Source organism: Boleophthalmus pectinirostris, unplaced genomic scaffold (genome assembly GCF_026225935.1).
Source record: "Boleophthalmus pectinirostris isolate CB_2022bp ecotype Guang Dong unplaced genomic scaffold, ASM2622593v1 HiC_scaffold_15, whole genome shotgun sequence".
Taxonomy (NCBI): domain Eukaryota; kingdom Metazoa; phylum Chordata; class Actinopteri; order Gobiiformes; family Gobiidae; genus Boleophthalmus; species Boleophthalmus pectinirostris.
This window is the reverse complement of record NW_026571070.1, coordinates 35,064,962-35,091,001: the sequence shown is the minus strand read 5'-3', so window position 1 is coordinate 35,091,001 and position 26,040 is coordinate 35,064,962. Positions and strand designations below refer to the sequence as shown.

Sequence of the window (26,040 nt, the reverse complement as noted above, 5' to 3'; positions counted from 1 at the left end):
ACAGTATATGTGCTGTTGTGGTGCAAAAAAATAGTTTGAAAATCAGGTGGCAAAGCTTTAGTAAACTGAGCTTCTAAATCTGGTGAAAAATATTATGCTGAAAAGAATATTCTGTTCATTTCAAGAGGTGGTAATGGTGGTAATCTTGCCTGGCGACCCAATCCTTTGGAACAATGCCATTTTAGGATGGTCCAGTCACAGCCACTCTCAAATAAAGAGAGAGAGAGAAAAGTACTTTATTGTCCTCATAGGGAAATTTGTCCTTTGCTGCTGGGGCATCTCCTCAGCAGCAGTGGGCAGCACATGGCGTACCCAGGGACTCATCTCCGTGATCTTCTTGCTGGGCTGGGTCAGGATTACCTTCGCTGGAGGATCTGACCTGTGGTGCATGTTTTAAGTTGGTGTAGGAAACCGGACATGCAAAGAACATGCAAACTCCTCATAGAAAGGCCCAGGCAATTCGGGACTCAAACCCTGAAGTGTGCCAACTCTTTCACATCAAATTTACATTTGCATTCAAAGCTTCACATCTTGATTCTGTGGAAATCCTGATTATTCTCAGTCCCCTGTGTTCGCACATGTTTCTGTGGTTAGTTAATCCACCTGTCAATCACTGCATCTGAAATCAGGAACTGTACAGTTCCAGACTAAATGGCTTTAACATATTGTAAATGCATGAGGTTTGGGTTGGCCAGGCAAGAGAAATGTTTATAGTCGACACCTCAAATGCCAAATAATGTTCAGGGAAACACAGGTGTAGCAGCAATCCTTATACTAGTGTGAAGTCTGTGGTAAAAGATGAACAGAAATACTTCCTTGGAGGTATAGTATATTCCATGCAGTGAGCTGTGTAAACCCGGCTCTCCAGCGTCTCCTGTGGACCCAATGAATCATGGAGTGTTTGAGTTTGAGCTTCAGACAATCACCAGGGTGTGTCCCGTTCTATGGCTTGGGTCATATGCCACATGCTTCTGTGTGTAACATGATGCAATGACTGTAAAGGGATTGTTTTCTAGTTGAAAGATGGGATGATATGAATTCTTAATTCCAAAAAAAAAAAGACAAAAATGACAGTTTAAAGTTGAGAATACTGCAGAACCGTAGTATCTTTGTGAGCTGGAGTCTTACAGAGCCTGGTGCATCCTGGGATTTGTAGTTATATCACAAGTTCTTACAGTGCCCTAATGACATTCTGGATGAGAGGAAAAAAAATATAAAATCTTCAAAATCTACCTTTAATGGTTTTAAGGGTGGCACAAATGTAAAATGTCTTTACAAAATCAAAGATCCACTTTTTAAAAGAACTATTTTGCTTACCTGAGGATCACTATCTGTACTATCTGATATCTCCAAGGCAACCACAGAGGTCAGTTGCCATATATGCAGTTATTTTGGGACATTTGAAGAGATGTTACGGTTAAGCCACATTCTCCACTGTCTTCTACAGGCTGGCGTAGACTCAGCAGGATCCTGAGGGCCCGTGCCATATTCCATTCTTTTGTAGCAATAACATGGCTTTGTGTGTGACCCAGATGGACCCATGACCCCTGCAAAGATCTATTTTTATAGAGAAAATAAGAAGAGTATACGGATTGAAACGGCACTTTAAACTGAGCTGTGTTGCCGCTGCTGGTCATTCATATCTCATGAACGTCTCAGAATCCACTCATTCTGCTATTAAAAAAGGGAAATGTAAAATATTTATGTGAAATATATCTATGAGTATGTATTATGTCTAAACCTGATGTCTGGTCTCCATGACTACGGAGTATTTTCTTATGGCGTGTGATGTTCAAGTGTAGTTTCTCTGCATTAAAGGGCCTATGTTGCACTATTGTTGATCTGTTATAATGTTGTTTCCTCATCACAAACAGACCTGGACTTGTGTTTTTTTTCATTCACACTTGTTTAACACACAAACTCTGCAGATTAAGACAGAGGTTTTTTTTCACCAAATGAAAAAAAAAACTCTGTTCTACCTTTTGATGTCATTACTTGGTAATATAGGAAATTATGTTTTAAACTTCCTATACCTTCACTGGAATGATTTTAAGATTTTCAGCTCTGGATTTGCTTGACTTTAAAGTCACAGCTGGTTTTAGGCTCACTGAAATTGCTTCACTCCTCAGGGAGACTTTCTATTGACAATTTTAACTATAAAAAAGTAAAATACGTAGACTTAGACAGACTTTATTGATCCACAAGGGAAATAAAATAAATAATAAATAAATAAAAAAATAAAATAACACACACTGAAGAGTAACACAGTCCAGATGAGGCTAAAATTTCCTATTAACCGTCAAACTACCACTTCATGACATCACAAGGTGGAACAGAGCATTTTAAGCTTTGGGGATGCAGACAGCCCAATAAAGCAGGATTACTCAAATGTGTGAATGAAACCAAACACTCCAGGTGTGTTTTTGATGGCAACATTTTAAGATGGCTAAAAGCTCATATGAGTCAGTTTTGCATATTCTAGGACCTTTAACTGTATTCAGTAGTTTGTCATATCTTTATCACTAATACTATATACAATATTTGATTTGTTTTCATCTTATTAAGTGTCTTTTCTATTGAGACTCAGGTCACTGAAATATATTACTCAACATTTCATTTGGTGGTAAAAATTTTGGCTCAGAATTCTGCAGATTTGTTTGAATTTGAATTGTGTTTTTCCATGCATGATTTCTACATGTGTATTTGATATCTGTCTGATCTATTTTCTCTGGAGTACTTTGTGACCTTTTACACTGTACAAAACAGAAGAAAAAATGACGCCTTTGAATAAAAAACACAAAATGACATCAGTTTTATAGTGTAGTTATTACTCATCTTCTTCTCCTCTTACTTTTTGCTTCTTGGTGAGACTGTAAAGGTTTTGGCTTGGTTTATGGTCAATATCTCTGCCATTACTAGGCCTATCCATATAAAACCCTATCTCAGATTAAGGTAATCAAAGCACACTATGTAACATTTCTGATGAGTGTTCATGTAGACATTCTGCTTTGCTTGAAATGTTAAGCCAGTATGCCATTAAAAAAAAACATTTTCATTTAGTCAATGGTTCAGAAATACCTTAATAAACAGGCTTTGTTAATGTGAGCTGAGTCATTTCTCCACAGATCTGACCTGTCACTTGACCTGGTGGTCTTCTTTCATCTATGGCATCAGAGAAGTGAAGTTCTCAAGCAATGAAATCTCTGTAATAGAATCATTACTGGAAAAGTAACACACTTATTGCTTATCTGCTTTGCTTTGTCTGGAATGTTCCATGGTATGGTATTAAACTTATCTATCTCCACAACCACCAAGTCAAGTGACAGGTCATATCTGTGGAGAGATGACCCCCACTTACAGTAAGAATGCAGTTTTTCAAGATAATTTGTAGCCATACAATCATCTGTTATTGGCTAAATTACTGCATGATTAAGTTTTCCAAGCAAAGCAACGGCATCTCCATGGAGACGTGTGGGTGACCGCCGCCTCAGCAAACACAGTTCAGTCTTTAAAACATAAGCTACAGCAAAGAAATTCTAAAAGGGTTTTGTGTGGTTTCAACAATTATAATGAGTTACGTTTGGAAGCAGCCGGTGGGCGATTCTGTGAGACCAGTCTGAGGCTGTGTTTGACCAAAGACTTTCTGTGGTTGTGGAGATCTGGGAGATGATCAAACATGAGCAGTTCTGAATCACAGCACAAACTCATTCACTTCTGATCCAGCTTCAGTACCCAGGCTCACACACAGGCTGCTCTGAAGGCTCCATTCTTCTGTTATACCATTATAACATGCTTTTGTGTGCCCTCATCAGTGTAATGCTGTTTGTATTGAGTTTGGACTGCACAGCTCTGTCCTTGCCTTCTTCAATATTACATCCATAAATCAGGTATATGATTAGAAGTCCTGTTCTGATGGAGGGCTGCTGCTAAATTGTCTCCATGGTGTTATTGCTTTGCTTAAAGAATTCCACAGTATGATGACCATTTACAGTTGAGCTTTTCCACCTTCGAGGCTCTCAAAACACAAACTCTGCACACACACACACATTCACACACCAGTGCACACACACACATTCACACACCAGTGCACACACACTTGGGCTGAGGTGGGTTAACAGTCTTGCCCAAGGACACAACAACAGCATTCATCTGTGGGAGTGGGATTTGAACTGCCAACCTTTGGATAAGTGGACAAACACTCACGCTACACTGCCCTACGAAGGCAAAAGAGTTTAACTGTCCAGAGTGTGAAACTGAGAAAAATGAATTCAAAGTTTCTGTTTTGTCCAGACAAAAGTAGAATAGGTCGGGCTCCCAAAATCTGACAACTCATTGCTATAATGAAGAAATATTTGTATGTGAAAAATACTGAGCTCAAAATTGACCTTTGACCCTTATTTGTCACTTCCTGTACTCTGTCTTTGTGTCATGAGCCTAAAATAAGTTTTTGTGCAAAGGTCAAAGGCAGAAAGTGACATGATCATTATTGGCTTGATTTTCTCCAGACTTTCATCCATTATAAGAAAAAGACGTCACCAAGCTCCAGTCATCATGTGTTTGTCTGAAATGATCTAGAAGAGCTTTGGATTTTCTGTTTAGTGTTGCTCAGGATCATGTCAACAGTTTGACACAAGTGACTTTGCAGTAGAGTGTGTACAGTATGTAAATATGCCAAATACTTTCACTTTAAAGATCACTGAAGTATCATTGAATACAAAGGTTTATTTACTGAATGTGTTAAGACCCTGTGTCAAGGCCACAACAAAAAGAAGGAGGCGAAAGGCTGGATTTTAAACAAACAAAAAAATCACAAACAAAACATACACTGTTTTTGGCTCATAATACAAAGACAGATAAAGGAACTGCCTTATGAGGATTGAGGTCAATTTTGAGCTCAATATTTTTTTCACAATGTTTATGGGTTCGGTCAAGTGTTAACAGAGGGAAACAGGGGCAGATTTTTGACATTCAAATAGCTCTTATTCAGAAACTAGAGGGACTATTGAAATAAGTAAAGTATCAGAATGTAGGAAAGAGTTACACTCCAACAGGGTCAAGTTAAACCTGTGATATTCTTTCAAGTTGTTGACAAAAAATTAAAAAACTGTTGGTAACGGAGGGAATGAAATATGCAGCACTTTTTGGGCAATAAATACAAACAGTGATAACTCTTGGTTCTCACTTACATATCCTTAACAAACTGGTTTGAATATTTGCTTCATATAGTTTTCTACCATATGGTACAAGATTAGGTTGAAAAACCTCTTACTTTTTGAGTCATGAGATTTTTTATTAAGAAAGGTCATGGTAACAGAGGGAAAAGTAACGGAGGGAAGTAGAAGGTGTGTGATTTTGCATCATTTGTCAGCTTTTTTCTTCTGAATACTTGGTCTGTTTAAAACGTATATAACTTTAGAACCAAAACTGGTACAGAAAAAAGGTCAACTAGAGTACATATGTATCTGTTCAATACATTTTTATATCAAATGCATTCACTTGAATTTTTGGCCTTGCTGTTTACTTCTGCTTGACTGGGCCCATATGCACATGATGAAGGAGGACTCAAATACCCCTAAAATGACATGACCTCATTTTTGACCATGATACCGTGTTTTGACTTTGCAGGGCAGTACAGTCACCCAAACTACCTCCATGCATCTATCTTTACTTTTTTAATTTTTTTTATTTAATGAGACAGGGACAGCACACAATTTTTAAATTAACCTTAACATAGATGCATTGTACCAGGTTGTAGCACCAGTGCTAATTTCCACCTGTCGTCCCTGCGCAGGTTCATTGATTGATTGTATTTAACTCACCTTGACTATCAGCTGTTCTTCCTGGAGAACCAGTGTAGCAGGTTTTGGGTTGATGGGGAAAACCATTCAAACACAGGGAGAAACATGCAAACTCCACACAGAAAGCATGGGCAACCTGGGGATCAAACCCGGAACCTTCTTGCTGTGAGGCATGAGTCCACTCAGCCACAGTGCCATCTATCCATCCATCTTATTCTGAGTCAGAGTCTTATTCTCAGTCATAAGATCTCCATGGAGACAAAGTGCCATAGTGCAGCTCTAACTTCTCAAGTGTAGAATGCATTTGTTCTCTCGAGAGTAAAATATCTGTATGCAAACTTCAAAGATGTGTTGCTCCACCTTCTCCTCGTCCTCCTTACGAGTGTCACTCATGTTGCCGTGGTGTTGTCATTGTGCAGGTGCTGTATTGTTAATCATCTCCATGGCAACAATGTAACTATCTCACAGCTTCCAGCAGAGTGTTAGTGCTGCTGATCTAGTTCTGTAGCCGACAACCTGCCCCAACTCCAAGTGTATTGCCCAAGGATGTGAGAAAAGAATGAACGAGCTTGAGTGGATTAAAACCACCAACCTTATGATGATTATGAGCCAACCACTATTTCAAATATTCTTTCATGTATTTCTTACTCTTGATTTGTAAAACTGCATGTAAGAATTTAAAGTGCCCACATTTTCTGATCTGTTGTTTCGTCATCACAAACAAACTCAGAGTTGTGTTTTATTTCATTCACACATGTTTAACACACAAACCTGCATAAATAAGATGAGTTCTTTGCTCAAACAGAAAACACTCTGTTCCACCATGTGGGTATTACAGGAAGTGCTCCACTGAGTTTTTAAACTCCTTCACTCTTTAACACCTTCACTAGAATCATTTGGATCATTCCAGCCCTGGATTTGTCAATCTCTACTGAACTAAAGCTTAAAGGAGCAGAAAACAAACACTACATGACATCACAAGGTGGAACAGAGCATTTTGAGCTTTGGAGATGTAGACAGACTAATAATAAAAGATTACTCAAACATGTGTGGAAAAAAATACAAAAAAAAAAAAAAAAGCTCCAAATATGTTTTCGGTGAGGAAACACAAGGATTATAATGTTCCATTCACACATGTCAGAGTTTTGATGAGAAAACAACATTATAACTTGGATAGATAAGCCCTTTAACAAAGGTTTTTCACAAAACAACGATGAGTCACACACATTGTATCAGTGGTGTTTTTGGATAAAGTAGAAAAGTTCTATAGTGCAGCTGTAATTCTCATAGTTATACTGGCGCTATGAAATATGAGAAATGTTTCTGTGAGAGCAGACGCTGTCCTCACGAGCATCTGTGTTTGTACAGAGGCTAATGCAGTGCTAATGGTGAGAGGTGTGAGGGTGAAATGAACAGATGTCTGCTATGTACACCTCCTCATGAGAGCGCAACGTGACTCACACACACACACTGTCAGCACTATATAAAGCATCTGTATCAGCACATAACATCATCTCCATCCACATTATATCTGCATGAAACATCTGCTCTGTTCACACATGTACATGTAACACATCATATCTACACGTAACACACCATATCTACACGTAACACATCATATCTACACGTAACACACCATATCTACATGTAACACATCATATCTACACGTAACACATCATATCTACACGTAACACATCATATCTACACGTAACACATCATATCTACACGTAACACATCATATCTACACGTAACACATCATATGTACATGTAACACACCATATCTACACGTAACACATCATATCTACATGTAACACATCATATCTACACGTAACACATCATATGTACATGTAACACACCATATCTACACGTAACACATCATATCTACATGTAACATCATCTTCATCCACATTATATCTCTCTCAAATGTTGTGTCTGTCCTCAGAACTTTCCAACCTTAAAAGAGCTCTAGGGTTGTGTCCATGGAGATGTTATTACTTTGTTAGCAATGTTTCACTGTATCTCATCATCTGTCTCCACAGAGACAAGGAGGCAACGCCACCAGGCAAGAATACAAGTCCCCTATACAAAGAAGGTATAAAGTATACTTTATTGCTCCTGGGAGAGAGAAATCTATTCTCTGCATTTGACCCATCCTTCACTGCCATGAACCTGTCAGGAGCAGCGAGTCTCTCCAGCTCCAAATGGTCAGGAGCTCATCTGGAGGATCCTGTAGACGAACAACAGTCACATATGAAATATTGTGTCAGTGATCAATGATGAACCACAGTGAACAGATCTGACCGTGTGAACGGGTCTGACCGTGTGAACGGGTCTGACCGTGTGAACGGGTCTGACCGTGTGAACGGGTCTGACCGTGTGAACAGGTCTGACCGTGTGAACGTGTCTGCTCACGTGAACGGGTCTGCTCACGTGAACGGGTCTGCTCACGTGAACGGGTCTGCTCACGTGAACGGGTCTGATCAGGTGAACGGGTCTGATCATGTGAACATCTCTGATCATGTGAAGAGGTCTGACCATGTGCACAAATCTGACCATGTGAACATGTCTGATCATGTGAACAGCTCTGATCATGTGAACGGGTCTGACCATGTGAACATGTCTGATCATGTGAACAGATCTGATCATGTGAACAGGTCTGATCACGTGAACATCTCTGATCATGTGAACAGATCTGATCATGTGAACAGGTCTGATCACGTGAACATCTCTGATCATGTGAACAGGTCTGACCATGTGAACAGGTCTGACCATGTGAACAGATCTGATCATGTGAACGGGTCTGACCATGTGAACATGTCTGATCATGTGAACAGATCTGATCATGTGAACAGGTCTGATCACGTGAACATCTCTGATCATGTGAAGAGGTCTGACCATGTGAACATGTCTCATCATGTGAACAGGTCTGATCACGTGAACATCTCTGATCATGTGAACAGGTCTGACCATGTGAACAGGTCTACTTATGTGAACAGGTCTGACCATGTGAAAGGGTCTGTGAGGGAGGGACAGGAGGGGACATTTCAGTCTCTGTTCTTAACAGCAGGTTTGTGATAGAAGAAGAAGAGCTTTAGAGAAGATCTGAACCAGCTTTGAAACTACAGGTTTGTTTAACAGTTCTAATTTGAATGTTTCTGTGTAACCATGGCCACACACAGCAGTGGGAGGACTGAGCAGTGGCAGTGAGAATGTTTTAGGCAAAATTAGTTCCACAGATTTCTATCCTCTCCCTCTCTCTGTCTCTCTCTATACCCCTCCCCCTCCTTCACTCTCACTCTTCCCTGACACCCCTCTAACCCCATTCTCTCTCTCTCTCTTTAATTTTCACCTTCCCCCTTCTCTCCTTCTCTATTTTTTTCTCTAGCTCTTTCTCTCTCTCTCTAATTCTCTGTCTCCTCCTTCTCGGGTCTCTCTGTCTCGCTCTCATTCTCCACCTCCCTTCTCTCCCCCTTCCCCCTCACTATCTCTCATTCTTTACTCCACCCTCTCTCTCTCTGTCTCTCTCCAGCCTCCTCCTCGCTCCCTCTCTCTCGGACATGTTCACACACAAACACGCGTTAGTGTTTGTGTGTAAAAGGCGCTTACGAGGCCTTTCTGCTTAGAGTCCCTGTGAATATTTCATATGATTAAGTGTTCAGTGTAACCTACTTACACAGCCCACATCAAACACATGAAACACATTTACACACGCTCACGCTAAAAATACTGCTCATGACTTATTTATTCTCTCTGGTGTGTGTGTGTAATTTTACTAAAACATAGTTAACATCATTTAACATTTTTTATATTCTAGTTCATAATTTGACTTCTTGGTTGGATATGATTTAAAGATAATTCCAGAAGTGTTCCTGAGCCGCTGTTGTCCGCTCAGCCTTCAGTGATGCTGGATCAGCTCATCATGAGCAGACGCCTCAGGGACGTACCCCGACTGGACTAGATCCAGATCTGGAGAATGGGTCAGGACCACCTCAGCTCCAGGATTTGACCTGTTGTGGTCAAACCCATTCAGACACAGGGAGAACATGCAAAATCCACACAGACACAGGGAGAAAATTCAAACTCCACACAGAGAAAACATGCAAATCACACACAGACACATGGCTAATATGGAAACTCAACACAGACACAGGGAGAACATACAAACTCCACACAGGCACAGGGAGAACATACAAACTCCTCACACACACAGGCACAGGGAGAACACACACACAGAGAACATATAAACTCCACACAGACAGAACATGCAAACACCACTTCAGCACAGGGTGAAAATGCAAATTCCACAAAGACTGAGAGAACATGCAAACTCCACAGACACAGGGAGAACATGCAAACTACACAGAGACACATGGAGAACATACAAATGCCACACAGACACAGGAAGATCATGCAAAGTCTACACAGACACATGGAGAACATACAAACTCCACACAGACACAGGAAGATCATGCGAAGTCTACACAGACACAAGGAGAACATGCAGACTCCACACAGAAAGGAACGGGCAGCTCAGAAGTCGCTTTGTGCGTGGGGCGACAGTAGTTCAGTTGGTAGAGCTTTTATCCACTGATCCACAGATTGGCAGTTTGAATCCTGCTCTCAACATAAACATCATTGTTTGAGTGGTCAGAGCCACAGGTTGGTGGTGTGATTTCACCTTGGGCAAGACACTTAACCCACTTCACTCCCAGTGCCTGTGGGAGTGGGTGAGTGGATTCTTGCTGTAAAATGCTTTGAGCCTTGAAGGTGGAGAAGTGCTGTATTAAAATGTGACCATTGGCCGTTTTTGCTGTGAGCAGTGCTCAGCCACTCTACATGTATTATATTTAAAGCTCGAAATGAGGATTAAACCAACACAGCCTAAATCCTGTGGAACTAAACTGACAGCACACTTGATAACATTAGACTTGGTTCCCCTTAAACACATCCCCCACTGAGTATTTGTCGAGTCCTCTCCTGTCTCATGTTCTAGTGCAGAAGAAACACAGCAGCAGGCCTCAGTGTAATCTCAGTCTTTATTATGTCACACAATGGTCTGCATCATTTTACAAAAACACACTGAAAATCACATCAGTACAAAAGGATTAGTCTTAAATAAGACACAAGGCACTGTCCAAACCGTACCCCTGTGGCACCCAAACTGTTCATCACATGGGACTTTATTATTCATAATTCTCCATAATTATGAGTCAAAATATATCTACAGTATGTACTCATGATCCCACATGTGTACAGAGACAGACAGAGACAGAGAGAGAGACAGAGAGAGAGAAAGCAGATGACTCTCGGAATTGGAAGAAGCCGTTTTTGCATTATAATATCATATTGTAGAAACTGCATTTTTTAGATTAGGGGAGGCCAGAATAATAGGGTCAGTATTTGGGAAATAACTGAATACATGTACTGTGAGTACACATTCAGAATACTAATGCTGACTATCAGTATTCTGGTACAGTTCCTTTTTCATTTGGTGGTATTCAGAATACAGTTACTTTTTGAAATTACAGTACTTGATTACACAATTTTGGCTTCAAACTGCACAGAGTCAGTGAAAGGAAACAAACAAACAAAAATCAGTCTAATAGTGTGTGCATATCTGTCATATGAAGTTTGTCTCCAGTTTGTGAGAGGACATCCATCACAAACTGGAAACAAACTTGAAGGTGTCTTTCATCCCACGTTCCATCTTTATCCTTTCATTTAAATGCAGCTGTGTGAGAGTATTCAAAATATTCAGAATATAGTACTCTGATTGGTCCATGTATAGGAAAATCTAATATGTTACTGCAGGTATTCAAAGGGCCATCACTTTATTATAAAGCTACAGTATGTGACTTTTTACCCAAGAAATAGACTAAAATAATAATTATTTGTGTATTTGGCTCGTCCCATTGTCCTCACTGTGAAACTAAAGTGGACATGTCTTGGCCCTGCGTAAGAGGACTGGTCTGGTAGAAGAGCTGGTTTACATCACATGGCTAATGTAGAGGCATGCACAAAGTATTCACAGAAACAAACAGGAACGTAAACATCACTATTATTATTATCATTATTATTATCATTATTATTATCATTATTATTATTATCACCTTGTTCGTGTGACTCGTTTCATGTAATAGGAAAAAATCTAATATAAGTGCTAGGAATGCACTGATCTGATACTGGTATTGGATATTGGCACAGATACTTAAAAATGTGCTGGATCAGTTTCCAGATATCAGTTCTGCTGATATCCTTGATGAATGAATGAATGTAAGATGACTGTGTTGTTCATAGCTGAACCAGAACATCTCCTGATGGTTTCACTTTTAATTACACAAAACTGTTGTGTACTTAAATGAGATAAAAACAGCTACAGAATACATTTAGACCAGGTTTATTCTATTTCATTTTTGTTTTAAGGAAATAAATGGAGATAAATGCTTACATAAATGCGTAGTCTCAGCAGTTGTATTTGGTGATATCGACAGATAAGCAAAAGCTTCAAAATCTAAAGCTGGGTGCGTCCGTAATCACAGCGATCATTTAAAGGAGCACTTTGTAACTGTTCTGGTGGTGGGTGTGACACCCGCTGGTCTCTGTGGAGCTGTTACTGCTTTGCCTACATTATTCACAGTATGACATGGCAAACTCATCATTATCCATGACGACAAACAGATGAGTAAGTTACAGGTCAGATCTGTGGAGAGGGGAGCACGCTCACAGCGCACTGAAGAAATTAATGTGCAGCTGAAAGACCTGTAATTGAACAAATACAACATGGGTAAATGTAATGCAATACTCTGGAACATTCCAGGCAAAGCAATAACATCTCCATGGAGATAAGCAGAAAAGTGACACAGTGCATCTTTATCATTTTTGCTGTGAACTGAAGGTGTTCTGAATCAGTCGAGCTAGCACCATCACCAGAGGTTATATTTCAGAGGAGCAGTTACAAATGAGCACAGCCATATTTACAAAACAACAGTTTGGTTCAAATTCTGCAGAAATAATGAACAGTCAGTCCCTTTATTTAGCAACGTAGTGTTAATTAGTTTGTCTCAGGTCCAATTTCTGAAACATTTATTCATAGTGTTTTTCAACAAAGGCACATAATGGTGAAATGTATGCAAGCTGAAATGTTTAATACACAGAGATGTAAAACTCTCCAGTGCTAAAGGGACAATTATATCTGATTTATCTGACTGATATTTTATTATTTAAAAGGCATATTTTTTCAGAAGGGCCTGTGTTATGCTGTTGTCTGATCTGTTATGCACTTTCCTCATCACAAACAGACCTGGAGATGTGTTTTGTTTTATTCATACATGTTTAACACACAAACCCTGCACGTGTGTGTTAATGTAGGTTTAGGTTAGTTCTTTTTAAATTCCATACAACTTCAGTAGAATCATTTGGATAGTTTCAGACCTGGAATTGACACAACTACTCCAGATATGTCTTTGAGGAGGTAGCAGCATTATGACATGGCTTAAAGCTCACAACAATACATTTTGGACCTAGTGCATGTTTATTTCACTGTCCTAGATATTCCCTTATGAAAAAAAAAAGTCTGTAAAATGTTTACAAATCTCCACTAATGATCATGGTGCATTAGTTACGTGTCTAAAGTGCAGCGGCTTGCATATTGGTCTGGTCAACAAAGGGTTGCTGGTTCAAAAATCTGATCAAGCACCAAGCACAGACACTATTCCCCACCTGAGTCATGTTATTATGGTTGCTATGGTAACAAGTGCTGTGTTTTGGCATCTTAGTGAAAATAAAAGTTAAACTTACAATTATTTTAGTAAACAAAGGTTCATTCAAGGTATCTGTACAGTTAGTGGAACACACCTTAACGTGCATATGACAGGGAAGAATGCTGGGAAAGTGCCTTCTTTGTGCATAAATAATCTCTGCATTTTGGATGGTCTGCCACTTTAAGGAACTGTATGTAAGAACTGAGTAAACTGGACCTTTCTGTGTCCCCAGATATAAAATATGTTCAAATCAAATATAACGTTTACTGATAACAAATGTAATGCTGACTTATTCTTAAATACTAAAACATTGGGCATGATGTGGTGTGTTTTTGTTGTCAAGGTGATTATCCAATGAGAAAGCAGAATGAGTCTCACTACCTTAACCCCACCACCTGCAGTCAATCCTGATTCAGTGCTAGTGCGGCCTCTGCAGCTCAGGGAGGTAATTCTGGAGGTTCTGAGCTTTACATGAGTCCTGTTCATAAACTGAGAATGAGAGAAACTTGGAAGTGTCTCTGTCTGCAGTTTAAGGCTCTGGAGACACAGGTTCAGTTGTGATTGTGGAACATTTTTATAAAGTGTAAAAGCACAGGATACATTCAGTTCCTTTAAATGCTGTGAAACTATGATCAGTATTTAGCACATGTACATGATAAAGCCTGTCATATGTACTTTAAGCCCCTCAGTCTCCTCCCTGTGCTTGTGAACTCTAGTGTTGTGGAATGCTTGTCTTTGGTCTCTGGCTTTGTAAGGCAGGTGCGAGAGGAGGCGTGTGCACTTCAGGGCCTCTCTGGGGATGGGACATTTGGCTCTTAAAGGCTCTGTACCTGATGTTTATTTTATTTATTTTCATGCATTTAAGCAAAATGTGTCTTGTCCCTGTATATAGTATAAGCAGCTCTTGAGGTCAAAATAAGTCTGCTGCACACTGTCTGCATCTAATTATAAAATGTCTTATGCTACAATAATCAGGAAGTGTGTGTTAGCATGCTAGTTGTTCTTAGCTTTACTATCACTGCAAAACTGCAGATGTTCAGAATGCATAAGGTAAGTGAGGAATAACTTTGGACCACTTTAAACTGTGTATAAAGAACTGATTCTACTTTCCACAACAATAAAAATCATGTACAGCACTTTTAAAGCTTTAAAGGGGAGGGGCTGAGTGCACTTCAGGACCCCTGTGGCAGTGGGACATTTGGCTCTTGTACAAGAGGAGGAGGGGGTTTGTATGAACTTCAGGGGCCCTCTGGCAGTGGGAGATTTGGTTCTTCAGGAGGGGGGGGGGGGGGGTTGTGTACTTTAGGGCCCCCTGGTGGTAGGACATTTGCCTCAGCAGTGGTGAGCACTTCAGGGCCCCTGTGGTGACGTGTGTGGGACGATCTTCAGGAGGAGGGCTCCAGGTTCTGGTGCTGAGCTGGGTCCACTTTCTGGGACAGCAAGAAGGACTCCCATATGGCCAGGCACTGTAACACACATACACACAGACACACACAGACACACACGCACACACAGACACAGACACACACAGACACACACACACACACACACACACACACACACACACACACACACAGCACACACAGACACACAGCACACACAGACACACACAGACAAACACGCACACACAGAAACACAGACACAGACACACACAGACACGCACACACGCAGACACAGACACAACACGCACACACACACACAGACACACACGCACACACAGACACACAGACAAACACGCACACACAGAAACACACAGACACACACAGAAACACACAGAAACACAGACACAGACACAGACACACACACAGACACGCACACACAGACACAGACACACACACACACAGACACAGACACACACAGACACGCACACACGCAGACACAGACACACACGCACACACACACAGACACACACATATTAATGTTGTTGTTAACTTGTCACAGCAAAACTCTGTACTGCTCTCTGAAAGTTGTGATGAGGTAAGTGAGGAATAAAAACTATGGAGCTTCACAAATGTCACTGCAATTAGATTTCTTTGCAAACAGATGAACCTGCATTTACAAACCACAGCACACATCTGTGACTACCTCTGGATTTATCTGTGGATTTTTGAGACCTTCCTGACACTGTTCTACGCACAAATGTTCACATCAACTGAAGTTCGAGCGTTTGGTTTACTGTTGACAATGTTATGCTTCTATTGCACATAGTAGTAGTACTTAGGTCCATAGGTTACAGATTATTTTCAGATTGAGTGGCAAAAATGGTGGAGGAAGGTGGTTCATCAACTGTAAAAATAACGTGTTTATATCCTCATAATTTAACTTTTTTAAAGTAATAGTAGTGCAATGTTGTCAACCATAAACCGTAAGCTCAAAATTCAGCTGATGTGACTGGCACATTTGTGCATGTGCAGGTTTGCACACGACATTTGTGAATTGCATAACATTTTCTTTTGAGTCGAGAAATGTTTTGTGAATGTTCTTACATTTATTTGTAAGTCATGAATTGTTTCTAGATCAAGAAATGTATTTGTGAATGGCGTGATATTTATTTGATAATACATACACTAATCTATCTCCATTAAAAAAATAAAATACAACAAAAAAGTTCAAAATGAACTAGTTGTGTCGGTCTGTAGTTCCTTCTGTTCTCACGTAACATATTTAGATCTCAGTGTTGCCTTTTTTTTGTTTTGAAAATGCTATATTCACATATGTTCCATTGCTCTCTGTGCCAAGTTACTCCCCCTACAGAGCGCTATCACAACACAATCAACTAACCAAACTGTACTTAAACATAAAAAAAAAATAATAATAATAATGAGTAACAACATTATATCTATATATCTATCGAGATATATATATATATATGCACAAAAGTATACTATTAGTATTACTAGTATTAGTAACACATGCACACTTCATAATATACAAGTTCTTGAGGTCAGAAAGTCTCCTGAAACCAGACCATAAAGACTAAAAACATAAAGTCATACATTTGCTCTCCAGGCTCCTGGATGTTTAAAGAGCTGTGAGTGTGGCAGCTGCACAACATCAGGGGCCGGGCTGCTTCTTTCACTTTCTCCCCGCTCCTTTTAGTACAAATATATTGTCCTATTATTTGCTAATAATTCTGACAGATGAACCTTTTGATGAGCTGCATGAATCAGTGTGAGTCAATAAACATTTGATTTAATAAGCGTACATGATAATAGTGATGTATTGCCTCATAACTCTCAGTAATGACTATAATGACTACTGAGGAATACAAGATCCAATATGTCTGCCAAGGTCTAGTGAACACACAGAGAATACAAAGCCACTTTTTCACACCACACTCGAGGCCCACTGTGACAAAGATTTCTTTTTTTTTTTTGTTAATCATAGGGCTGGGCAATATGGATAAAGAAAATATATCTTGATATGATTTGCTATATCTCGATATACTATATATCTCTATATCTGTAGAGGAAAAAATAACCCCCTAAAACTGAAAACTCCAAAAACAAATATGCCAAATTCATAAGGTTGTTTTTTTCTGCAACATTTAAGATTACAAAAATCCCTAATTACATAAATAATAATTTAACTGTAAAATAACTGTAAAATAAAATAAATACATATTTCCTTTGTTTCATTCATAAATAAACTGTACAATAACCATGACCTTGAGCTCCTTTAGCAGAGGAAGCTCAGGAGGTTCCTTATTTTAAAGACCCAAGTTCCTATCCAGCAGTAGGAAGCTACTGTTTGGAAACCCAAAGTTTCCAAACACCATTGTACAAGTTACACTGCAGCAGATTATTCATTAAAATCTTCTGCATAGATAAACTTTACATTACTAAATGTTTACAACATATAAAGCATAAAAACTCTAGAGCCACATCAGCCTGTTTGACATTATAATGTGTTTAATGCAGTTTTGACACATTTGTTTACATTTTACAGAAACTAAACTTAAAAGTGCATTTCTAATTTGCATAAACAGTCCTTTCCTTGTGCGCTGAATCAGCAAAATCAGGGAGGCGGGTCTGCGCGGGGGCAACGACAGAAAAGGCAAACAAGTGAAGCGGCGAAATCAGAATTGAATATAAGCATTATATCGATATATATAATATGTCAGAATCCATATTGAGTTTAAAAAATATCTCGATATATTTAAAATATCGAGATATCGCCCACACCTAGTTAATCATATTATTTAAGTTATATTTCTTTTTCTTAAAATAAATATTCAAATAAATTTTTAAATAGAGGGTTTTATGAAAAATAAATAAATAAATAAAATGTTTTGAGCTTTCTACCATGTTATAACATTATTCCCCAATCAAAACCATGCATGTTTGAGTAAATTTGTGATTTTTCTCGGGCCCTATTTTGTCCAAGAAAGAAATGTGCTGAGCCAGAAATTGTAGGTCGGTAAATTCTCGGACTGAATAAGCCACAGCACCGGTCTCCAGTGTTCTTACAGTAAGTCTTGTGTCCAGCTCACAGGCGGCAGGTCCATCCAGTAAGTACATGTATAAGTACATGTATGAAGTGTACGCTGTTACTATGGGCAGCCACATCCAGCCTGCCCCCCCCTCAGTGAGAGAGGACGAGCAGTGACCCTCTGCAGCTCCCTTCATGATCGTGTACATGATGGACCTGATATCACATGAGTCCAGATGGGATCTTTGCTAAAGAGGACATGTGTTTTTATGTATTTGATATATTTGAAATTAAACTATAACATAGATAGAGTGATTACATTTTGTTCGTTGTAAAGAGCAATATCAAATTAGAGGTTTAATTATAATAAGTTCCACTGACTTCCTGTTCAGAACTGCAGAGTTGATAGGCCCCGCCCCTTCCTAGGGACATGTCACTGTAAGCATCAACAGATTTTCATGTATGTTTATTTGATTTTTATTTACGGATGTTAGTGTTTGGTGGTTATTTATTGGAAAATGTCTATATGTTTGGATTTTAACTCATTTAACTCTTAACTTTTTTGCAGTACAAAGCAGTGGATGGAGATAGAGGGTAGGTGAAAATGGTAGGAAGGTGAATTTTATGAGCACTCAAAGCACAACTGCAAGACAACAGGAGTCGTCAAACATAAATGTATTTCCAGTGATTCGTGCATGTTTAAGACAAATGATGGCAGAACACTGGAATAATATGATTCAAACTCTTTAAATATTGTACTTCCTTCTGCTAATTGCTATGAAGAGTTACTCCAAATGCTCCTGCCTCAGATTGGCCCTGAGGATAAAGAGAGCGAGAGGAGAGAGAAAAGGAGAGCGGTAAAGAGAAAGAGAGAGGGCAGGAGAGAGGGAGAGAGAGAGAGTGTGAACAGTTTTCTATTCCAGTTCACAGCGGCTACAGCACACACGCTCATCATGGGGGTAATGACAGGATAATCCCATCTACTCAGAATAGCAAAATGCACAGAGAGAGAGGAAGAGGAACAAGAAACAAACAAAAAAACAAATAAAAAACACTGGGTCTGTTGGAGATAGTCGGGTCATTCATGTGCTCTTACTAGGGATGGGCATGATTAATCGATTAATCGATAATTGATCATTAAGAATTTCGTCGATTACGTTAATTTTAATCGACAAACCAAATGTAGGTTGCTGTGTGTAGCGTGACCAAACAGGGGTCTGTACATGTGTCTCTGCACTCAGAAGGAGCGAGACATGAACATTCGGTCAGTCTGCAGCGTACCGAAGCACAAATGCGTATTTAACGATGAGTTGTACAAATAATTCCACGCTTTCCGTTGCGTTCGGGACAAGTGTGAGTCCATGTGCACAGTGTACAAAGCAGGAACATATGTTTCGGTGTCCAGTGGGAAAAAGCTTTACTAGGTGAGAGTCGCGCAACGTCGATGATGAGTCCCCACCTCCCTCCCCCCGTACGGTGTCCTGGTTTTGACAAACACAAATCTGGTCACACTAACCTGTATTCCAATGAGTCATGTCTTTTAATCTGACAGAAATTGACAGCGCACAAGAGCTGTAGTTTTATCTTCGCTGAGTTTATGCAAATTAGCGATGTGGTTTTAAGTTTCGTTTCTGTGAGATTTGAACAAAACTGAATTAAACACATTATAATGTCAAACAGCTGATGTGGCTCTAGAGTCGTTACGGTTTATATGTCGTAAAGTTGAATTTATTTATGCAGATTAGTAGTGCAGATAGTAATAATAATGATGATCATTTTAATATAAAAACATTAATGATTAATCGATAATCGATCGTTAATTCTTCCGACGATCGATTAAGAAAATTTCATCGAATGCCCATCCCTAGCACTTACTCTCAAACTTTTCTGATGGGGAACCACAACCTGCTTGTCTCCATGGAGAGGTTATGGCTTTACCCAAAATGTTCCAAAGTATAGCATTAAACATTGTTCCAGCATTTATTTCCTTTCAGCTGTTTTTATCACACAAAAATAAAGATGAACGCATGTACACAGACACTGGGGGGCGAGGTGTGTTAAGTGTTTTGCCAAAGGACACAACAACAGCAGTCATAATGTGGGTCAGAAGATCTGACAACTTCACCAATGATGATTATGAGAAGAGTGGAATTCAAACCGTCTTTGCTCCTGTCGCCATTCATTATTTACTATTTCTTGTACCTTTCATGTATGTTTAGAATACCATGCTGTTTATATTCTTCTACGCCTGTCTAACTCTGCTGAAAACAAAACAAAATCTGTACATTTCTATTAATTGTAGAGAAAACAGAACATGCATATAATTAATTCATTAATTATTTTAATAAGACATATTCAAATGAAGAATTAACAAATGTTAAACCTGACGGTTTGCGTCATTGACACTGTCCAAAGAGATTTCTGATGCACTGCTGCCCTCTGGTGGTATAACTGAAGCATCAGAGCTTTGTGTCACCTAAGACATGTTTTTCTTTTTCTTTTAATAACCTAACCTTCCTAAATGTTTGTTTTAGTGTAGAGTAGTCATGAGTTGTACTCAAGTAAGAGTAAGAGTAATGATATTACAGGAACAGTAAAAGTAGTGGTCTAACAAAATGACTCAAGTAAGAATAAATCTAAGTATGACTGTCAGGACCCAACATCTGATTTAAAATTTGAACTTTATGTCATTTGAATGGTGCAACATTAAATAATGCTCAAAATATGGTCTTTTCAAAGGACAGTCACAAAAATGAGACAAACTAAATCAGATGTAAAGGAGCTGCAAGAAAAACAAATGTTCAAATGATTTCAGGTTTTCTACATAAAGATTTTGTCATTATAGACTCACTCACAGTGGGAAGAGGAAGCACAACTTTTACTCAAGTAAGAGTACTTTTACACTGTAAAATATATTACTCTCAAATGTAAATGTTACTGTCTGAAAACTACTCTGAGAGGCACTATTTTATTAAAGAACGGTAATTACTAAGAGCTTATTGCAACTCTAAAATCAGCAGTCACTAGTGTACGAACTGATATATGACCAGTATGAAATACAAACACAATGTGAACAGAAAGCCACAACCACTTCAGATGAAATATTACCCATAATCCTTAGTTTATGAGGTTTAAGTCAATAGTCATATATAGACCTGCTCCTGCACAAGAGAAGGAGAATATTTGAAATGGATATATTGATTTAAAAAGATGTAATAAAAGAAAAGAATAAGGATAGCTACAGTTCACCGTAATATTAGTAGTATTAGTTTTAATATTTAACATGTGCTGCAAGTGGCTACACAACGTCAAGTTCAGAGCATTGAGTCTATATGAGGGATAGGGGAAAAAAGGGGATTTTTTTTTTTTTCAGTCGATCTCTACAAATAATAAAGATATATGTACTATTTTTTGGATGAAAATGAAAATGTTTAAGAGCCCAGAAACTATGTACGCTCTTTAATACTGACAAATATTTATGAAGCTTAGACCAGCTTCATACTGCAGGGGGCGCTGTCTTTCCTTACAAAACTACACAAGCAGCCCACAGTACATCACTCAGAACTTCTGATGGGTTTTCTACAAAGACAAGGTGCGGTAAAACATGACGCTCCATGAGTCCACTGGCTGGGGGCAACATTCTGTGTGCTTTACATCTAGTAGAACTGCCACAAGTACAGCAACTAATCAAGTCTATTCAATACAGGCACGAATCATTACAGAAAGACTGATAAATCAGTTGGCTGATATATTGAGCCAATATTTGCTCTTTCTAGAATAGCTTTAAATCTCCAGCAGTGGACAATATTTTGTCTGCCTAAATATGCATAAAAAGTAAATGGACACATTTTTCTACAGTGCTTTTCCACCTTCAAGGCTCTCAAAGCGCTTTACAACACGGAACCACTCACCCATTCACACACACATTCACACACCAGTGTACACAGACACTGGGGGCAAGGTGGGTTAAGTGTCTTGCCCAAGGACACAACAACAGCATTCATCTGTGGGAGCTGGAATCACACCAGCCAACCTGTGGGTCAGTGCTCACTGCTCTCTACACAGTCTGTAGTAAAACAAGGTTGTGAATGAGTTCATATTGAATTCTATTTAGATAATTTGGGGAAAATTACTAAAATCATCTCCACAGCCATCGGTTCCTCTGGATTCTAAACAATTGGCTTTGCCATTCAAAAAATCTCTATTCTCTCCCTCAATCTCTACAGATCATACACATAATCATTATCATTATGTAAAACAGATTCTAAAACATATAGAAAAAGACTATTTTATAACAAAGACAGTGGCATTATTAAACCAAAATGTCTATTATATAACTGTAAGAACTATAAGAAACACTAGATCTATACTACAACAACCTCCCCCTCACTGACAACTGTTGACAGGATATTGAGCTGTACAGACATGTAGGGCCCTACCTTGTCCGTGATCGTAGCGCTAGCACTAACGAGAGGGCGTGTCCAGGTCGTACTTCAAAGCTTGAGACTGGAGTGGGACAGTACAAGTACACATATGGTGATGACATCTCAACCAATCTGTGACCGCTGTGGCATTTAAAATCACAATAAAACAGCTCCGGAGCCACACGATGCAAGTACGCACCAGCAGAGGCACTAGGAATATAGAAGTTTGGATGAGCCCTGACAGAACTGGCTGGGTTTGTATTCCAAACACTCAGCGCGCATGTGTGACTCACACACACACCACTGTAAGCCCGTACATGTGCACACACGTCAACCTTTTTAGTTTTCTCTGTGTTCCTCATTTCGTTTGCCCATTATGCAGCAAACCAGTGTCTCATGTGCTCCCCATCCCACAGCAGAGCCGCTGAGCACTGCTCTCCTCCTGGTCACACCTGCTGCCATCTGTCCGTACAGTCCTGAGGTACGAATGTCCACTGCTGCTACTGCTGACCGCTCACATTCTCGTCTCTCTGGTGTCCAACACACTTGGCCCCACACAGGTGAATGTCTCGTGGATTATGGAATCTGTTTATTGTCATATAAATGTTTCTGATGTTACAGCTTTGAGCACAGACATGGATTAAACCATTATCACACGTGACTGCTATGCTCCATGAGCGCACAGAGCAGGATGTGCAGGTGTCTGTACTAGGGATGGGCATGATTAATCGATTAATCTATAATTGATCATTAAGAATTTCGTCGATTACGTTAATTTTAATCGACAAACCGAATGTAGGTTGCTGTGCGTAGCGTAGAGTGACCAAACAGGTGTCTGTACATGTGTCTCTCTGCACTCAGAAGGAGCGAGCAAACACAAACAGTTGGTCAGTCTGCAGCGTGCTGAAGCACAAATGCGTATTTAACGATGACTTCTACAAGAAAGTCCACGCTTTCCGTTGCGTTCGGGACAAGTGTGAGTCCATGTGCACAGTGTACAAAGCAGCACATATGTCCAGTGGGAAAAAGTTTTGTGAGGTGAGAGTCGCGCAATGTCGATGACGAGTCCCCACCTCCCTCCCCCTGTACGGTGTCCTGGTTTAGACAAACACAAATCTGGTCACACTAACCTGTATTCCACTGAGTCATGTCTTTTAATCCGAAAGAAATTGACCGCATCAGCGCAGAAGAGCTGTAGTTTTATCTTCGCTTAGTTTATGCAAATTAGCGATGTGGTTTTAAGTTTCGTTTCTGTGAGAGTTGCGCAAAACTGAATTAAACACATTAATAATTAATAATGTCAAACGGATTGATGTGGCTCTAGAGTCGTTACGGTTTATATGTCGTAAAGTTGAATTTATTTATGCAGATTAGTAGTGCAGATAGTAATAATAATGATGATCATTTTAATATAAAAACGTTAATGATTAATCGATCGTTAATTCTTCCGACGATCGATTAAGAAAATTTCATCGAATGCCCATCGCTAGTCTGTACAGAGCAGTGCTCACGTGCACTATAAGTCTCTTCAGCCGCTGGACAAAGCTCTACTGACCGCTGCTGCCAACAGAGTAGCACATACGAGACGTGCGTGTGTTCCGCTGTCAGAGACCTGAGCTGTCAGTGAATGCAGGCGCTGATCCCTGTCAGAGTCCGGCCAACCTACTGGCGACTAACTTTATAAACTAACCAAAGAGACACAATGGGAATAATTTTGTCACAACTTTAAATGGAACTGATGACAGAAAGGGTACGAGGATATGAGGAAATCTGACATCCCCGCAGACAGGGTAAGAAAACAGACTTTAAGACAGCGCTATAAACAGCCTCATGTGAATGAGCAGCTTTTGTACAGATCTAGATCAAACCAAACTATAAAGCAGAGCTGAGTCGAGGCAGCGGGCGAGGGGCTGTATTAAGCATTTATCATCCTAATATATTTACAAATAAAAGAAGTCTTGAGCATGCCACACTTTGTTTTTTAGTCGACTAGTTTTTTATTTTTAAGATTCTGGCAATTGAGCGTGTCACACCACACCCTCAGTCTGCCCCACTCTACCTCATATTCAGGCACGGCACACCTCTTGTTTACAGCTCCATGCCCCCACACTGGCACTAAGATCAGGAGCAAGATAGGGCCCGTAATCTCCCAAGCTACTTTTGAATGCTACATGACCGTTTGGGACACAGTTCAACTTTTTACACTAGTAAAAGTACTGAGTGACTCAGTCAATGTGTTACACCTGTTCAGGATCGGGTTTGGGTTTTGCTTAAGAAAAGTAGTGACTGGTTAAGGCTAGAGGTAGTCAACAGTAAATTAATAGAGTCAATGTAGTGTTCCCAACAACCATGGAACCCCAACATGTGTGTGCTTCTGTGTGTGCTTCTGTGTGCGCTTATGTGTGCGCTTATGTGTGCGCTTATGTGTGCGCTTATGTGCGCGCTTATGTGCGCGCTTATGTGCGCGCTTATGTGCGCGCTTATGTGTGTGCGTATTATGGATGCGACAATATGGTTTCCCCACGATACGGTACATATCTCGATACATGGGTCAATATTGAGCTGATTTCAATACATTTTAAGACGCAAAAAAAAATCTAATGTAAGTTTTTCTGCTAATGAGTATAACATAATAACACTATGACATTAATGAAACATTACACACACTACACACAATGCATTACAGTAGACACAGTACGTAGCTCCTCCCACACTGCCCCCTACAGTCTGTGCTCTTACAGACACACTGTGCTCTCCCATCCTCTTTTTGGACACTAAAACTATGTTACATTACATAGAAATGACTTCTTTCTAACTAAACATTTGTTTAAAGCTGATGCAAAAACAAAAGTGGTTCTCAAGTACTTAAAAGTGAATATCTTTTTCATTCCTGGGTCTATCAACGTAAATTAAAAAGTGATTGAAAGATAAAATCCACCTCTGTTACAATATTTCAGCTCTAGATCCCTATGGAGCTGTTTTGTGCTGCATCGGAGGAGGACACCAAGAGAACTGTTTCCCTTTGGACCAAAATAAATGACAACACAGAGAGCAAGGAGGGACATGAGCGTATTAACGGAACATGTGTATTGAATCGTGAGACGATTTGATAGTATATTGAATATAGTTGCATCCCTCGTGTGTATGTGTGTGCATATGTGTCCATTCCCATTTGTGTCTGCATCTGTGTGTGTTAGAGCACCTTCTCATAGTACTGTACGTTCCTCTCGGCCGTGGATACTAGAGCCTCTCTCACGTCTGTCCTCAGATTGCTCCTCCAGTGTTTCCAGTCTGCTCTCAGGGCCACATTAGCCTGCTCCAAGCGGTCAGCTAGAGCGTCCACCTCCTCCTGCAACTGCACAACACAAACAGCAGGGGGGATTAAGACATATACGACAACCAGAGTCCACCTCCTCCTGCACAACACCGACACGACCACCAGTGGGAGTTAGGACATGACATGGTGCCAAAGTCCACCTCCTCCTGCAACTGCCTAGTCTAAAGGTTACTGGCACTGACTTTTCTACCTACAAAGGAAATCACATGTGTTACAATGAGCTCAAAAGTGTCATCATAAAGTTTACACACATAATAACAGCTCATACTAACATGTGCAAGTGTTCCTTT

The 26,040-nt window shown here is 39.8% G+C and overlaps 2 protein-coding genes across 3 annotated transcripts in view; one reads left to right on the top strand and one right to left on the bottom strand.

Annotated features, from left to right (window-relative positions):
- The first annotated feature begins 5,925 nt into the window (after positions 1-5,925).
- Positions 5,926-8,873, top strand: LOC129408094 (protein PF3D7_1417600-like). Its single transcript, XM_055150843.1, has 3 exons — positions 5,926-5,963; positions 7,838-7,890; positions 8,086-8,873. The coding sequence occupies exons 1-3, from the start codon at positions 5,926-5,928 to the stop codon at positions 8,871-8,873; spliced, it is 879 nt and encodes a 292-aa protein (XP_055006818.1).
- A 1,942-nt stretch (positions 8,874-10,815) lies between these two features.
- Positions 10,816-26,040, bottom strand: part of snx7 (sorting nexin 7) — a 30,539-nt gene continuing 15,314 nt past the window's right edge. For both annotated transcript variants that reach the window (XM_020940736.2, XM_020940735.2), the window contains exons 8-9: positions 25,616-25,768; positions 10,816-15,024 (exon numbers count right to left, since the gene is read on the bottom strand). In XM_020940736.2, the coding sequence (XP_020796395.1) occupies positions 14,944-15,024; positions 25,616-25,768 (234 nt within the window). In that variant the 3' untranslated portion in view covers positions 10,816-14,943. The remainder of the gene's footprint in view (positions 15,025-25,615; positions 25,769-26,040) is intronic.

Excerpts from the sequence above, each read along its gene's own strand:
- LOC129408094 (XM_055150843.1), top strand. The coding sequence starts at position 5,926 with ATGGGCAACCTGGGGATCAAACCCGGAACCTTCTTGCT. Across the intron at positions 5,964-7,837 it reads AAACCCGGAACCTTCTTGCT|AGACAAGGAGGCAACGCCAC; the intron begins GTGAGGCATGAG and ends CTGTCTCCACAG. Across the intron at positions 7,891-8,085 it reads AAGTCCCCTATACAAAGAAG|TGAACAGATCTGACCGTGTG; the intron begins GTATAAAGTATA and ends GATGAACCACAG.